General features: G+C 44.1%; 1 protein-coding gene across 2 annotated transcripts in view; it reads left to right on the top strand.

Moving 5' to 3' along the window:
* LOC135259639 (disintegrin and metalloproteinase domain-containing protein 33-like) overlaps nucleotides 1-17,232 on the top strand; it is a 156,431-nt gene that overhangs the window by 46,795 nt on the left and 92,404 nt on the right. For both annotated transcript variants that reach the window (XM_064344217.1, XM_064344216.1), the window contains exon 3: nucleotides 11,910-11,986. In XM_064344217.1, coding sequence (XP_064200287.1) covers nucleotides 11,910-11,986 — 77 coding nt within the window. The remainder of the gene's footprint in view (nucleotides 1-11,909; nucleotides 11,987-17,232) is intronic.

The raw sequence follows: 17,232 nt of genomic DNA on the forward strand, positions 1-17,232 counted from the left end.
AATTCCCCCAGCCTCTCCCGATGTCCAGCTTTTTTTAATAACTTGGAAAATAACACAGAACCACACAGGAAGCATGCGATCCCTTGTATGACAAGCGCAGGGGAAAAAAAGGGTGAAACGTAAAAAACATAAAAAGAGAGAGAGAGAGAGAAATGATTCCTGCCGGCATTTGCAAGCCAAAACGTGTCTCTCATTAGATGGCCGGCGAGGGAGTGGAGGGCTCATTAAGTGTCCTGAAGGGGCGGGGATCTTTTTCATGTCGGGCTCATCCTGGGCCGAGTGCCTTCAGAGAGCCGGGAAGAGTGGCAGGGTTCCGTGAGGAACATCGTACGTGTCAGGAGCAGCGTCTGACTCCGGGAAAAACGAAGCCTCGGAAAAACACAACCCAGACAGACGTACTGACACTCGCAAGCCTGCTGTAAATTAACCAAGCTCCGTATCTCTCTCACTGTATATCTCTCTTCCTCTCTCTCTGCCTTTCTATCTCTGCCCTTATCTCTCTCTCTCTCTCTCTCTCTTGCTGTCTCCCTCTCTCATTTTCTGTTTTCATCATTTGATCACCACCCGATGCTTTGTCAGTGTGTGTATGTGTAAAAGAAAAATAGTGTAGTTTGGCTATGAGGTGAAATATCTAAAGGAAATTCTTTAAGTCTACTTCACCTGCAGTCACGCGCAAATACACGAAACGCAAAGGGGCACATTTATGTCACGAGGGACCCAAAAACAGCGCGAATCCTCACCATGACCATTCGAAAAGATAGTAGCCGGGTTCCTACAGGGTCGAGGACCCCGGGGAACGACGTCAGCCCCGGGGGGGAAAACGAAGGCCATCGTTTTGGGGGGCGTGACGCCAGGAAGAGCGTCGGCGATGGAGGGAGCGGTGCTCCGAGGCGCAGCGAAAGAGGCGGGATCAATAAGGCTCGCGCCGCGGCGGCTCTCCAGAGCCCGCGATCAAAGGGCCTCTGTGCGCTCTGACTGGGCTCGGCTTTTCGGAGGGGATGGGGGGAGCTCTCGCGAACGAGAGGAGATGAAAGAGCTAATCCGCCGGAGCAGGTGAGCGCAAGCCGAGCTAATATCCGCGGTTGCCCTCGCCGACCGTTTCATCTATATTTTTTATTCAAGGCCGACGATGCCGCGTACCACAATTGATTTGGGCATTTTTCCTTTCGGAATTAACTATGTTTGATATTTTGTTAGAAAATAATTTTATCAAGGCGTTGCTATTTATAATATTCATGAAATATTTAAAGCGTTATAAATAGAAATATAGAAGAGTGTTAGTCTTTAGTAAGGGTGTACACTTTAATGGACTAGACATTGCTTTGCTATTTTAAAATGTGTCTGAATAACATTTAGCATAATTTCAAAGCATTTAACTTATTGACATCTTTTGAACTTCAGCAATCTGTGTAGGTTATCAATGTCACCATATGGTTTATTATACGTTTACTACATGCATACTACCAATATACTAACTATGTTTGAAAATGATTCCATCTTAACAGACAGTGATGAAGGAACAGAATGAGGATTCCCTTTTGTTCTGGCGTACCGACTTCATAGCTTTGTGACCACACCCACGCAGGGAAAGAGCCTACACAACAGTGCTAATTGGCCAGAACACGTGCCAATCATATGAAGGCTCTGCATCCCACAGATAATACCCATTATGATAAATCCTCGCTTTAATTAAATGCCTGCGGGTTTAAAATGACTGGTTTAATATATCGTTAAAAAGCTTGTTTCCTGGGGCGTATAGCCATTATGACCATATGTGGCTATTTCCTTTGCTGTCACTGTGAGGATGGACGAAAGACAAGCGGAACTCTTCGATTTCATTTACATTAGCAAATCTTTAACAGCCATTTCTTCAAAACTGTATATTGCCCATAGTCAATTTATCTCAACTTTAACAGTAGATACAGCTACATAATTTTACATTCTGCTTCTTAATTGTTATAGGTAGGGCGTGTCAGAGGCTTTTTTAATGTGTTGTCATTTTCATTTTATGTGGTATTTTATCAGTAAAAATAGGTTTTTTTTAAAAAAAAAAACGTTTTTTTCAGCATGTGCATATTGTTTTTTGGAATAATTAATTAAAAAAACAATATTTTGACAAAAGCCTCTGACAGGCCCTAACTATTGAGTTATCGATCACATTAAAAAAAACAGTTCAGATTTGATCTGTTGAGCTTAAATATCAAATACCTTATATGCAAATTAGTACATATTTAATGAGCAAATAGTTCATTTTCATATTTTAAAAATAAAAAAATGAAAAGTCATAATACAAAAAAACCTTGTATTTGTGTGTTTATTCAACTGGTAAAATTTCATTTTGATATGAGTAAGGGAATCTTTTTTTCCTATTAAGGGGTGGTGCCTTCCCTTAATGTTGACGAGCTTTATATTAATTTTACTGCTCCTGTGTTTGCACCAACTGGACCCTGTTTAGGTTTGGGCTGGATGGTATCTATATTCAGTAAGTTCAGTGCAAGCTCCTCTTATAACTAGAAGCACTAAGCCGAAACATGTCTGTCTCTTTGTCCAAATAGAAATAAAAATGAAAATGATTTTGTTGCGTAGCTCTTTGTCCAAATAGAAATAAAAATGAAAATGATTCTGTTGCGTAGACATTCATAATCTATGTCTATTCATTAAGAGTGCGGGCTCCCGTCTTTCCTTTCTATGATTATTTATGAGAAGCCAACGCACCATTCATTTGTTATATAGCCTAGTTTGTTAAAAACTTCTTTGAGCGCATGGGTTGGTAATTCTTTTTTTGTATAAATAGAATACTCACCCTTGTGTAGAATACTCACCCTTGTATTCTTTTTAGCACAATCCAAGCACTGAGAAAGCAGTGTTCCCTCACATATGGTTTGTAGGAGCAAATGTACGACGAAGCTGCTATGTGCTACTGTTAGCACCATTAAATAGACGACTAAATAGATAGCCTGGCGGGAATGACATGCAGGCTACCTTTGCTGGCTGCCTCCTTAGCCCAGAAGGGGGGATGAGCTCTTTTTGGTATGTCATCTCTGCCCACAAGTTGGTCAGGCCTGTTGGCCTATGTTCAGCAGAGCGGACATGGATCTCTTTGCATCAGATAAGTTCACACATTGCCCTCCATACGTATATACTATGTTGAAATGGCTTCTGCAGAGTAATAATATTCCTCTCCACTACTGTTCATTTATTTGAACACATTTATCAATATAACACGTACATATTTAGCCTGCGCCACACAAACGTGTCTATGAAATGAATATATAAATGTGTCTGCATACCGGTGCCCCTGCCTATTCATATCAATAAACATTTCTTCAGTTGGACGAATCGAGGACTGTACATTAGTTCTGCAATAACATGAGGGCCGTGCACCTAGTGTATCCCAAGGGCACACTCTCTTAAACCTTCAGCCATAATGATGGAAACGATCAAGGTCCTTTGTTGTAACTGCATGGGTTCCAGCTGGCCTACAGTGGAGAGTGATGCACTGTACGCGATAGAGTGGTCTTTCATTCTGGCTGCAGGCAAAATTCCGCGGATGTTTTCTTTGTCCTCATCTTTTCGTGTGACCTTCGCGCTGAGCCGCGGGCCCAACAACTCTTGATTTTGTGCTTTTTCTAGGAAAAATGACAGGCATGTTTCATAACGGTCGCATGTGTCATATCTGGGCGGGCACCACACCATAACCATAAATGGGCTCAGAAGGAACTTCTGAAGAAAGTTTAGGCTGAAAGGGAAATGCCTTTCAGTGGTCTGAGAAAGACTTTACTGTTCGAAAGGACCAATAGAGGGAGGGTGAGAAGCCGAGCTGAATTGTGACGGCGAGAGAGGAACCCGGAGAATGAGGTCAAGTGACAGAGCCACAGATTAGGGGTGATGAATTACACTTGCAAACACATGGTAATGCAACTTTGGTTCCTTTACCATAATACATCACCTCTTTTCCCTGTGCATATTTTTTAAATATGGTGTATTCATACAAATGTTCTTAAATGTATTGGATGGTAATCACAAAAAATCTTAGTTCCCTCTTTAATTCGTCTGTGTGGTCGACAACCACACTTCCGCAATGTCACTGAGGACACAAATGCAATTTCCTTCTCAAGTGAAACAGTCATTCGTGTTTGTTCCTGGTTATTACTTCCTGTTTAAGATAGCCATACCGTCAGCTGTTTGTAATGGGGAAAAGGGGGGTAAGAGGGGGGTGATTGTTCAGGGAAACTGTTTAGGAGTCGCTGCTGAATTAAGCGCTAATTTAGAATGGACACATTGCTGAAATTGAACTGTTGCAGCCATGGTCCATCACAGTGAAATTTGTAAAAGGGGTTCTGGAATGTTCTCACATTATTTGAATCAAAGATGAATGTAAAGGGGAAATACACAGAGAGAGGAAGTAAATTGAGATTTATGAGATTGAAGGCTTGAAATGAGCACTGGTCAAGCCACCAAACCCCAGTTGCATGTGGAAACTTTTACATTATTACATTACAGGCATTTAGCAGACGCTCTTATCCAGGGCGACTTACACAACTTTTACATAGCATTTTACATTGTATCCATTTATACAGCTGGATATATACTGAAGCAATTTTGGTTAAGTACCATGCTCAAGGGTACAACGGCAGTGTCCTACCCGGGAATCGAACCTGCGACCTTTCGGTTACAAGCCCAGTTCCTTACCCACTGTGTGGAAACTGATTTACTTGACACCAGCGTGTGCTCCCTTTAACTTTCAAATTGAGGTGAAGGCTAATTTCGCATAATGGCATTTCCATTTCTACCTTGTAACTAAACAACGTATTAAATAAATAAGCATAATTTATGTTTGGAATGACTCTGGCTAAGAGTGCAGTAACACAAAATGACACTGCACAATGGACAGTCTTGTCGTTTTTCCCCTTTTGTATATAACCCGCATCCGACCCACTGTTTCATATCCAGAAACTAAGCCACAATCATTTCCCTGTTCCGTTATTCACCACTGACTCATCATAGACTGGGTACGGACAGACAGAGGTCCGTTAGTTCTTAGTCAAGTTCTTAGGAGATTGACGCAGAGTGAGAATTTTGGTCTTCCCGCTGGCTTTTCTAGTAATAGAATAAAAAAAAATTATATTGGCCCCTGGTATTTTCATATACCTTAATATTTCTCTTGCAAACAGTTCTCCAATTACAAATAAATAAGAACTGTGGTGTCTAAATTCAGTATTGTCTGTCTGCCTTTTATTTATGCAGTATTTTCTCCTTTAGGAAAGGGGGTATTCCCGCTCAAGCCTTTGCCAAATCAAGTAATATTTTCTGCCACCAGGCCTTGGTATAGCTCTTGGAGAGGTAGGGGGAAAGTGTGTCATCTTGGGTTGGGGCCATTGTTTGAACACAAATAGATTTTGCACAGATGTTTCTCTTTCTATTTGCCGTCGCCTGCAGGCCGTAACTCTCAACCCAGAGGTGGGTGGGTGGCTAGGTGGGCGAGCAGTGCTGGCTCTGGGTTATGAACATGACGGCCCTTTAGCGAGGACTGGGGGAATGGTGGGTTAGGGTTCACTGTCATCCCTTATGGTTTCATACTGATTACACACACGCACACACACTTCCTGCCACATATACCATGCTTGTCTTGCATGTTGATATCGTTCCTAGGTGCCCCATGGTTGGCTGAATGTTTTGTGCGTTGCGCATGCTATGAAGTGTGTGTGTGTGTGTGCACATGTATGTGTTGCTCTGTATGTTCTGAGAACTTTTCCTTTGAGTCGAGAAAAAAGTCATCCCTAGGGGAGAGAGTGGTCCACTTGGTAGACCCTAGTAGAACTGGAATTTACAGTTCATAACACACTCTCAGATTTCAGGCCCTGCCTATAAGGCTCTAGACCGATTAACACACCCAGCAGAACAGAGTTAATGTGGGGGCGGGGTTACAGTTTCTACACGTTAAATGAAGTAATGAGGTAAACCACAAGTGTACCATGCATGAATGGAACAGAAGCATGCTGGTACTGTAGTGTTAATGTCAGGTAATCCTTAGTCTCGGGATACGTGACGTCTTGTTCTTGACCTGTGTGATTGTGTTTGTCACCAAACTGAGGTAAGACACGGTACTGTTCAGTCCAGTGTTCTGTCAGGGCTTGTCTTTGGACCGTGTGACTGTGGCCAATAAACATGTTATTGTTTGCGAGAGGGAAATTGTATCCAGGCCCTGAATTTCGGCCTTACGCGCAGCCTCAGAAGATATCAGAACCGTTCTGCACCGTTGTGTAAGCGCTGACCTTAATCGGTCGCACCCTGCTGGGTCTCCATGGTCACGCCGCCTTCGAGAAGCCTTCAAAAGGACGATTCCTTCCCGCCCGCGTTACACAACAGCGCGTGTCACCGCCGCAACAGCGAACGACGCGCGAAGCGTCGCGCGTTCAGCCCGTACCTAAACCGAATGCGCTCCGTTTGAGTAAGCGCCTGCGTCAGTGGGGGGGGAGCAGGCGACTGCGCGGCTGGTACAAAGTTGCCATTGTGACCGTGCGCCCGAAGCCCGCTGGCTGCGTAATCGCATTACCGGCTTTCTTAAGGTTCACTCAATCTTCGTAGCGAATGTCTCCCTCCCACCTCCTCCCCTCCCCTCCCCTCCCCTTTGGCCACATCCTCAGACGTCCCACGCATTTGGATCTACAGAAATCGAAAAATCACGACCGATTCCCCCCAAAGCGATTCTCTGAATCCTTTTAAGGAAAAATGTAATTGTGTCATATTCAGCACATAGGGGTTCTCTTCTTCCTCACGGACTGCATTAATAGGTCCACTTTGCCCCTCCCTCCCTCCCTCCCTCCCTCCCTCCCTCCCTCCACTTCCCCCCCAACAGCCCTCTGGGAGGTTTTCAGACTAGTAATTTAATTTGAGCTTCCCCGGCATTCGGTGGATGTCGATTAATTACGGAGCCGATTCGCTGTCAGTTAAAAGGCGGGTTGTTATACGAGCGCCGCAACCCCCCATTCGCTGCCCCGACCACGTATCCGCTCCCTCCTCCCGCCCGCCCACTGGACGCGTTTGCGTGTTCCGTCAGCCAATCCGCTCGCAGCTTCCCTGCTCATTAGCGGGCCCTGATTGATGGCAGGAGGTAGAATTTCTCCCCCCTCAGACTGTTTTGGGGGAGCATTAGTGTCTCGCCGGGCGTTGATAAGAGCGAGCGCTGTAAAACGCGAGAGCGTAACGAGCCTGCGGGCAGGCGGGCCTCTTCATCTTTTTAAAAGTGACGTTTACGCCCGCCGCGGACGTCTCATTGAAACCCGCTCAGAAGCCGCGTTTCGCCGAGTTCCGCCCTCATTCGCGCCGCGCTACCCGGGTCTTTTTTTACGGCGTCTCTTGTCGGGCGGTTTTTCCCAGCCGGCGTTTTTATCGTTTCGACTGACTGCGTCTGGTCGATGGCATTCTGGCTGAGAAATGGGGCATTTCACCAGTCGTGCCCTTGAAAGTTGAAGAGATGTGGAGGAGCTGTGGGTTTTGTGGAAGAAAAATAACGCTCTGCCGCCGCTATGCTAAACCACTCAGGTGCACGAAAAAGGAAGCAGCAGCCCCTAAAGCAGATAAAATATTGTCGCTGCGCTTGGTATTGAAACCAGCATATTTGGCATACGGCCTCCATCAGGGTTTGGTGAAACAATGGAAAATGTCCGTTCTGAAATGACAGTTTAACACATTCCTAAATCAAAATAAATTGAGAAGAGCTGGTTACTGTTAACCAGGCAGGCATACACGTATATACTACATTACTTACAGGCATTAGAGCTCTATCCGGAACACAACTTTAGACAGCTTTACATTGATCCATTTACAGCTGATATATACTGAAGCAATGCAGGTAAGTACCTGCTCAAGGAAACTGCATGTCCTTACCGAATATATGACGTGCATTGAGTCCACCGACATAACATGAGCTGATGCTAACAGACTCAGCAAGTCCATTCTCTCACGAAAACTGGGAAAGAATGACTGCGCAGCAGATATAGCGACCAAATTCACTGGAAGGCCATGCAGATAATGCAAAGAGAACCTTCAGTAGTAGCAAACACTGTCAAAAAAAAAAAACCCATTGAAATGTGGTGCTGGTGAAATATGGGGCAAATCTAAATTTTCTCAGAATAAGTCGGGTCACATGGAAATGGGTTGGAATGCCAGCATGTCGTGTGGAAAACAGGATGTCTGGTCTGGTATAGAAGGGCCTCTGAGAAAGTAGTTGATGAAATTGTGTTCCAGGGCGTGATGTTCAGCAGGGGACAGCGTGTGTCATGTCGTTGTGCGTTTGGGCCACATGCACTGCCAGTTGTTACTGTGGGGTTACGTCTGTGAACGGTGTCATCTTGTGTTCCCGGGTGGGAGGAGGGGGGGGGAGGTGGTTGTTGTTCATATTTAGTAGAAAACAGTTTCCAAGTCTGAAGAGAGTCATTGTGTACTAGGCGTTCTATGCTGAGTAATTTCTGGCAAACGCATTCTTGTTAAGCGCCGTATAACACCACCTCTGTATTGGCTATTTGCTCCTGGGCACATTATGCCATTGTATCCGTTAACGCAGCTGATAGGATACAGGTTGAAGTTGCAGCTGAGTACAAAGGTCGAAGGGAAGTCCCATTTTAGTATCGTGAACTCGGAGCCCTGCAGTTTTTACGCTCCGCTACCCAACCACCACGCTGCGGTTCCTGTGCGCGCTTCTCTTCAGCCGAAACGCGCTCAGATGGGAGGAAATGGTGCGCCGCTCGCCGCCCACGACCAGCCATAATCTCTAGTGTGCCGAGGTGCATCGCTGAGGTCGCATCATTTCCTGCCATATTTACCGCTACCCCGCGGGGGGTGGGATGGGACTGGGGGCGGGGGGGGGGGAAGTGTAGGGTTTGTTCCGCACGCGGCATGGTAAAGCCATATTTAGAATCTCGCTTAGAGGACCGCGACTTCACACCTCTCGGGTTTTAGCGAATTTGGAGAAGCGGCTTTTCCCCCGTTCGCGGAGGGAACCCCCCCCCCCCCCCCCCGAGCTTTCCCCCCGTCTCCGTTTTTGAAACGATCGAAAACGATACGACGCCCTGCCTTTTGCGCAAGGGGCCCGAACCCATAAACATCCACCGACAGAACGAAACTGGTGCATTCTCAGCAGGCGAGGAAATTCCGGGTCCCGGTCTTTCTGCCGGCCAAGCGAATGAGCCCCGGGACTGCGAAGGCGATGAATCTGCGGCCCCCGGCTGCCGTTTCATAACGGAACGCGACGTCGTCGTCGTCGTCGTCCGCTCCCTCTGCGCTCCCGGGGATCCGCCGAGCACCTGGGTTTTTTGTCTGAGCGTGAAGTTCAGCGCGACCCTGGGGGCCTCTTTTGTCAGCTTAGGTGATCACTGTTAGCGGGAGAAACGCTAAGCCTACGCCAGGGAATCGCTTTCGCGCTACAAAAAGGCGGTTGCAGCTGGATTCGCGTTTCGCCTTTTTTGTTCTCGTGCCTCGATGAGCCGGCAGGATCACACCGTTCTATACCGGCTTTTGTTCCAGCTAAGCTCTTAATTTATTAGGTTGAGCTCGAGTATTTATTTCAACATCGATACTGTGAAAGACACCTCTGCGTTTTTATTCGGATTGCTCACGAATTAAATGTTTTTTGTCTGAGATAATGTTTTACTTTTGCAAAGATACAGTTGCAAAGTTGTTTAATCAATGCATTTTTTTTAGTGTCTGTCAGTCAAGCAGATCAAGCTGTTCAATTTGTATTTCTAGTACCTTTGAACAAGCACTTACTCTTGTTTTTTTTTTTTTGGGGGGGGGGTGGTGGGGGGCAGTTCCTTTATTTGATAGAACAGTGTAGAGAGACAGGAAGAATTAGGAGGAGAGAGAGAGGGAGAGACGTGCGACAAAGGTCGGCGGTCGGATTCGAACCGCCAACGTCGCGGCTCGCAACGAGCGCGTGGTTAGCGCTCGACGGACTGCGCCACCAGAGGCCCCAAACCAGCACTTACTCTTAATTAATGAAGCTGCGTTCTTGCCGGCAGTGCTAATCGTTTTAATGAGCCAAAATGAATTGAAGCGTTTCGCAGAAACACCTGCACTCATATCCATTTTAGCAGCACGCTTGCAAAAAGCATGCCCTTATTACAGCAGCGTCGAGCAAGTTTCAGCGGAAGTTATATAATAGTTTCCAGTATCGCCAGTAAGCGTAACCGAGATATAACAGCGGGTAGCTTTTAAGAGATGAGGCAGCCGAGTCAGACCCGTTTAATCAGGGGCTTAGCATCGGAGCCTGCCGCCGTGACCCTCGACGCCCGGGGGCGGGGAGACCCGGCGGGCATCGAGCTTCCGCGCGGATCTCCGCGGGGCGGCGTCCACGGAGAGAGGGCATCGCGGAGACGGCCCCCTCCCGCTCGGAACGCTCCGTCTATCAGCGAGCGCAGCTTGCCTCGTTCGGCGCTCGGCGCTCCAGAGAGCAGCAGCAGATTACCCGCCGAGCCGGCGCTGGCAATTCGGTCAACCACGGCTTTATGATATCACACCCCCCCCCCCCCGCCTCCCCCTTCCTGTTTCTATTCACCATCGTGGTCTCTTTCAAAAATGTGTCCTGTTTGAGTCAGTGATAGCCTGCTTGGGGTAGGGGTGGGCGGTTAGGGGTTAGGGGTTTGCGAGGGAGGGGGGGGGGGGTGGTTAGGGGGGAGGGGTTTGTATGTGGGGGTGGTTCTTTTGTCCCCTTGAGGTCCCACTGACTTTGAAGGACCCTGGGATTTCAAACTGCCAGCATCCAGAGCCCAGCTTGAACCGAGATAATTTGTGGGGGGGGTGGGGGGGGGTGGTTAGAGGGGAGGGGTTTGCAATGTGGGGGTGGTTCTTTTGTCCCCTTGAGGTCCCACTGACTTTGAAGGACCCTGGGATTTCAAACTGCCAGCATCCAGAGCCCAGCTTGAACCGAGATAATTTGTGCTCATCAGCATTCTTCTCACGCCTTCTCTTTGCCAGTCCGTGGCCGCACTAGCAGAGTTCAAAATTGAGGACGCTCATTTATTTCGGTCTCCTGTGAGTTTAGCCTCTGAACTGCTGCAAATATGCATTCCACATTTCTGTTTATCTGGAAATGTATTTATCATCCATTTCATTTTCTCTTGTGCTGTCCAGGAGTGGCAGTATTCCTTAGAAATGTTGAGTAGAGGAACTTGATTAGAGGAAGATAAGGCATTATTATAATGGTTGATTATCATAATCGATCAATTATCATGCAGCGCTGTGTACTGAAAGAGCAACTTATTTGACTTGCGCCTTGAGGAGAAATCTGCTTTTTTCCACAGTCCCCTCTATTGAGGAAGGGTCTCTGTCCATCAAAAGGGAGATAACTATCTGTTCCTATGCGGAATAGCCATAAACACAGAAATGGGGCAGAGGAGAATCTTTGCAGCTTGCAATTTTATTGGGTTTTGAGGTCAGCATTGATCTGCATTTCATAACTGTCCCAACACAATTATTTTGACGTATAACTGCTGTGATTATTTATTGAATGGAAGCCTGTAGTCTTTGGCACTCAGAGACATTCCAGTGGGAGCGATGAAGAAAGCTGAGCTCTTCCTTCAGCTTCGCCCCATTTGGACCCAGGATACGCACGACCCTGGAGGACATAAGAGTGCCATTTTCCTGTGTGTGTGCATGCGAATGTGTATGTGTGTCTGCACGCATGTGTGTGTATGTTTGCTTGTGCGTTTGGTTGTGTGAGTGTGTGTGTGTGTGTGATGTGTGCACCATGAGGTTACGCTGTACTGCATTGGCGTGCATGGGTGTGTTTGTGTGCGAGAGTGCATTTGCACGTGCGTTGTCGTTGCCGTGGCGTCCACGCGGCACTTTTTTTAGTCCTTCTCGAGAAGTGGCGTCGCGGAGATGAGACCTTTCGCCTTGTCGTCTCGCAGGCGCCGTTTCCTGACAGAGGGGAGATCGCGCTGACGGCGGAGGGCAAGAAGCTGCTGCTGCAGGTGGAGCGCAATCAGTAAGTGCCTTTACCCCCCCCCCCCCCCCCCTTCCTCGCCACACGCCTTGGTTCAGTCCCAGCTGAGAGGAAGTCTAAAAACTCTCGTAGGGGGCCATGGTACCTCCCCACCAGCCACACAGGGGTTTACACGACACAACACAAAACAACACAACACCAACACCAACATCAACACCACGACACCACATGACACAACGCCGCACAACACAACAATGAGAACAGGCCATTCAGCCCAACATTGCTTTTCATTTTCCTAACACTAAACGGTACCAAGTGCTCACCATTTACCTACAACTAGATAGTATCTTGCACTGTCTCAGGACTAGACTTGAAAACCCCCAGAGTTCCTGCCTCTACTACATGACCTGACAAGCTATTCCACACAGTAACTCTCTGTATGAAGGTATGCTTCTTGATGTCTGTGGAATTTACCCTTAGTTAATTTCCTTCTATGCCCCTCTCGTTCTACTGGCAGTACGACCTGAAGAATCTCTTGTAGTTCACTTTGTTAATCCCTTTTATGTACCTAAAGGCCTGTGAATCCAGGCCATCGTCTGGTACGAGAGTTGTTCCTGGCAATCTCTTGAGGAACAGCGGTGTACACAGCGTAACCTGTGTGCTACAGAGATGACTGGCAGTATGGTGAAAGGGCACTTCACTTCGCATTAACGAGAGTCCTGCTTATTGGCTGCACCTTATCTGAAGGTCACAGTAAACAATTCCGTCTGCTCTCCGCAATCAAACTCAAACAGTAGAGTTCATCAGTGGTGCCCAATGAGCATTAGCTGAACATCTCTCCTGTTTGTGGACTGGGAAGAACAGTCTTTTTCGACAGTCACGTCTTTAGAAAACCATTTAATCTTATCTCTGACTGAGAAATGTTCTGTTTGTGTCATCGTGCTTCCTAAACCAGATGGATATCTGAGGATATCACTGGACGTCCTCCGTTGTGATGTTATCATACTAGAGAGTGCACTGCATCGTGCTAGATCTCTACATGGTTTGATTTACCTCTGACACCCTGGATCTCCTGTCTGAGAGCCAGATATAGGGCTGTGCAAAATAGCCTAAAATTGTTAGTACTTTTGTTGTTTTTGTTTTTTTGTTGTTGTTGTTGTTTGGTCAATAATAGTAATCATGACAATGTACATAATTTAATACTGTGTATAAAGTTTGAAGTGGATTTCAACTTAGAACACAATATAAACCGTCTGAGGATGCCTGAAGTCAGTATTTATAGTATTTACTGGACACTTGGACTTAGTAAGTGCATACACAGTGCAGTCTGCAAATGTTCAAACAGTTTTGGCTCTGTACTCTACCACATTGGATTTGAAATGAAACAATTACTTTGAGGTTAAATTACAGACTGTCAAACTTAATTTGAGGGTATTTACATCAATGTTAGGTGATGTGTGTGGGGCCTTTTTACGCATTGTCCCCCCATTTTAGGGGACTGAAAGAATTGGACAGTTTACTGTTCATCTGTTTCTTGGCCAGCTGTGTGCCACTGCATTAATTCACTGCAAGAATATTCTAATTTACTCAAGAATATAGGTACACCTCAAGAATAGAATGATCAGGTTAGAGTTTGTTACAAAGTACATTAAAAAAACTGCAGAGTTTTGGACAAAGTCTTATGGGCAGATGAGATCAGTATTAGCCTGTACCAAAGTGATGGAAAAAGAAAGTGTAGAGAGAGAGAAAGGACCAGGTCATGATCCATAGCATATCACCCCGTCTGTGAAACATGGTGGTGGTAGTGTTATGAATCGTGCATGGCTGCCACTGGAACTAGCTCACTTTTATTCACTAATAGTGTGACTACTGATGGCAGCAAACAGGATACATTCTGAATTATGCTGAAACATCTGCTCAGTTTCAACCAAATGCCTCAAAATTCATTGGACGTTGTTCCACCTTGCAGCAGGGCGATGAACCTAAACATACTGCTATAGCAACCACATTTTCATGGCCAAAAAGTGGAATGTTCTTGACTAAATCCTAAGAATTCAGCCAGTCATAGAATGCAAAGGATTTTCAACCAGGTGCTAAATATCTTGACTTTATTTCCGATTATGTTAATTGGTCCAATTAATTATAGTGAAGTGAAAGTTGTTGAAAATCACAGAAAACTGAAAAAAGTAGATATCTCAGTCTAACAAAACATTGAAAAAAAAAAAAAGTTAATATATCTCATGTGTAGCAGTGGGAAACAATCAAAATAACAAGTGCAACTGTAGCAACGGTAACAAGTGCCCGAAGTTTCAAAAAATCAATGGGCTAGGAACAAATGGCTGCGAGTAAAATATAGATAGGAAAGAAAGAGCATGGAGCTTTGCCTTTAATTTAACAGAACATTGTTAGAAATAGAGCGTGCTGAAATTGCATTCCTGAGCTAAAACTTGGCTGCTGTGTGTCCGTTTTTATTGCTTTAAAGCTTGTTTTGGTACATGTTGCACATTGATAAGTTTGGCCTTTGATGGAGCGCCTCTTGTCACTGACTGTTACTTTAATGGGGTCGGAGCGCTGGGCATCAACATTGTTGACAGGGGCGCTCAAGCATCTGATTGAAACAACTTGACAAGGTTGGGTATCTTGATCCCAGTGCATTCCAGAATCTGTAAACATTGTCACACTTTGTTTCTCCCAGAATTTGGCGACATTATGAAAATGCTATGCAAATATACAACTAACGCTGTAGGGTACATTAAGATTGGCAGTTATCATCCAAAACTGCCCAAAAATCATGGAAAGCACTAAAAACAGCGGAAATGGAAAAATAATTCTACTAATTATCCGGACAGACAGAACAACTGCTGGAGTCACGGTACTGCCAAAAAAAAAAAGGCAAAAATCACGGAATCTGTGACACGTGACTTCTGTGTCAAACACCTAGCCTTACTCATGATCCCTAAAATGGAGGGTGTAGAATAAGTATGAAAAGGGTGCAGTTCCTACACGAATCACCCAATATGCGTGTGACTACCCTCAAATTAAAGCTGACTGTCCCCACCTTAATCTCATATTCATTGGCTAATTTCAAATTTAATATGAGATATGGAGTAGAGTGCACACAACAAAGACGTTGCTGTTCAAATACTTACAGACTGGCCTGCACACAATATATAATGTAAGTGCACCTACTAAGCCCATTTCCATTTCTGGATTTGAATTTAAAAAACAGTTATTTTGTGCAGTTTTATGTCTCTACCAATTCATCAACTTTTATATCCATGCCAGTTTTTCATTCTAAACTGATAAGATTTGTTGTTATTGAATTATGGATGGTCATATGCACATACCTCTTGCCAGGAATTTTAAAAGTTGGGCAAAAACTTATTCTGAAGGGGACTTTCAGAAGGTGACATTTTACAGACATTTTCTTTGTTTTCTTTGGTAAGATCAGGTTTTTATGTGAAGTTCGAAGATTAATGTTTTAATATTTGCATATGACATCAAATCACCCATAAAACAAATATCTGATAAAATATGGGTAATCACACCTCGTGTAACAGTAAAAACACTAGTAGCATAATTTTTCATCCTGCAACATAATAGATGTATAACATTTAAATATATTTTTCATGTTAAATATGTATTTTCAAAAATTCCACAAACAAAACACATTAAAATTAAAGCAAACTATTTTTAAAAAAGCATGGTAAATACAAACCTTGCATAGTGTCATAGCCAACATTTTATTTAGTAGCTCAAACAATTGTTTTCATAGTGTATTCTGATTCAAATATATTATTCCCACTTTTATCATGGAACACAGTTATTCCAATGAAGCATACTATGCTTATATTAAGCCCAGCTGATAAGAACAGAGTGTTAAAATACAGTGTAGGATAACGCTGTTTTGATTTTACTCATATGCAGTTAACTTACAATAAATGCAAGTACATGCAAACAATTAACATTTTTTTTTTTTTAAGATATGATCTCTGAAACATGTATGTCTGATACATGTATTATAGTCTCAATGCATGCTGGAGGCATATGGAAAGACTTTCAAAAATCACTATTTAATCTTTACAAGGTGCTGTACTCAAAACTAAACTCAAAAAATTTTAGTAATTCATGAGATGAGCTCATTTGGAACTCCTAGGTGTTAATTGGTACGCCAGTACACTATTACGCCTTGTCTGGACTTTTCACATATTTCATTAAATTTCTTCATCTGAGATTTTGTAAAGTTTATCAATCGTGTCATCAAATGAGAAAGTGACCTTCATTTTTAGTATTTCTTCTGTAAAAATGTGGCAATATATGTAAAAATGTATGAACTTTGAGATTTTAGTGGGTTTATTAGGTTCTCATATCAATAGCTCCAGTGTCCTCTAAAATTATTGGCACCCTTGATAAAGATGAGGGTGGAAGACTTTTTTATGCTAGAGAAAATGGGGAAAAATGAATAGGTGAGTCTTGGTCTCATCTGTCCACAAGACCATTTCTAAAATTCTGCAGACTCTTTTAGGAACTTCTTAGAAAACTGTGACCTGGCCATCCTGTTTTTTTGTGGCTAACTAGTGGTTTGCACCTTGCAGTGTAGCCAGCCTCTGTAGTTCTGTTTGTGAAGTCTTCAGCGGACTGTAGGCACTGACACATCCATGCTTGCCTCCTTTTGTGATTGCTGAGCTCACCAGTGCTGTCTTTCTTGTTATTGATGTTTTAAACTGTTGATTTTGGTCAGCCGAAGGGTTGGCCTATGTCTCTGACTGTTTTTTTTTTTGTTTTTTTACTTGACTTCCTTGACTTTCTTTGGCACAACTTTGGTTAGGTTGACAAGCTCCAATAACTGACTCCAAATGCAATCAAAAGAATCAAGACTAGATACTCAAAGCTATCTTACACCCACACAAAGGAAGCAGCTGAACACATCTGACTAATCAGAAACTCCTGCAAAGCCATTTGCTCTGAAATGGGAGTGACTATGTATAAAAAGTACTGTAACTTATACAGTATATGGTGAAACCAAAATTTATAAAAATAATCTTTGATTACAAATCTAAAATTGTGGGACACAGAGCCAAATAAAGAAGAAAACATGTTTTCCCAAACATTATAGAGCTCACTATATATACTGTATATATATATATATATATATATATATGTGTACTTGGTTAACACGTTTGAAAATATTTACTGTTTTATTTATTGTCTCTGGGTTGCAGTAGTACTTTACAGAAACTATTATGACCATCTAGACTTTATATTTGGTGTTTGTACTTGAGTGTAAA

Source organism: Anguilla rostrata, chromosome 7, assembly GCF_018555375.3.
Source record: "Anguilla rostrata isolate EN2019 chromosome 7, ASM1855537v3, whole genome shotgun sequence".
NCBI lineage: Eukaryota > Metazoa > Chordata > Actinopteri > Anguilliformes > Anguillidae > Anguilla > Anguilla rostrata.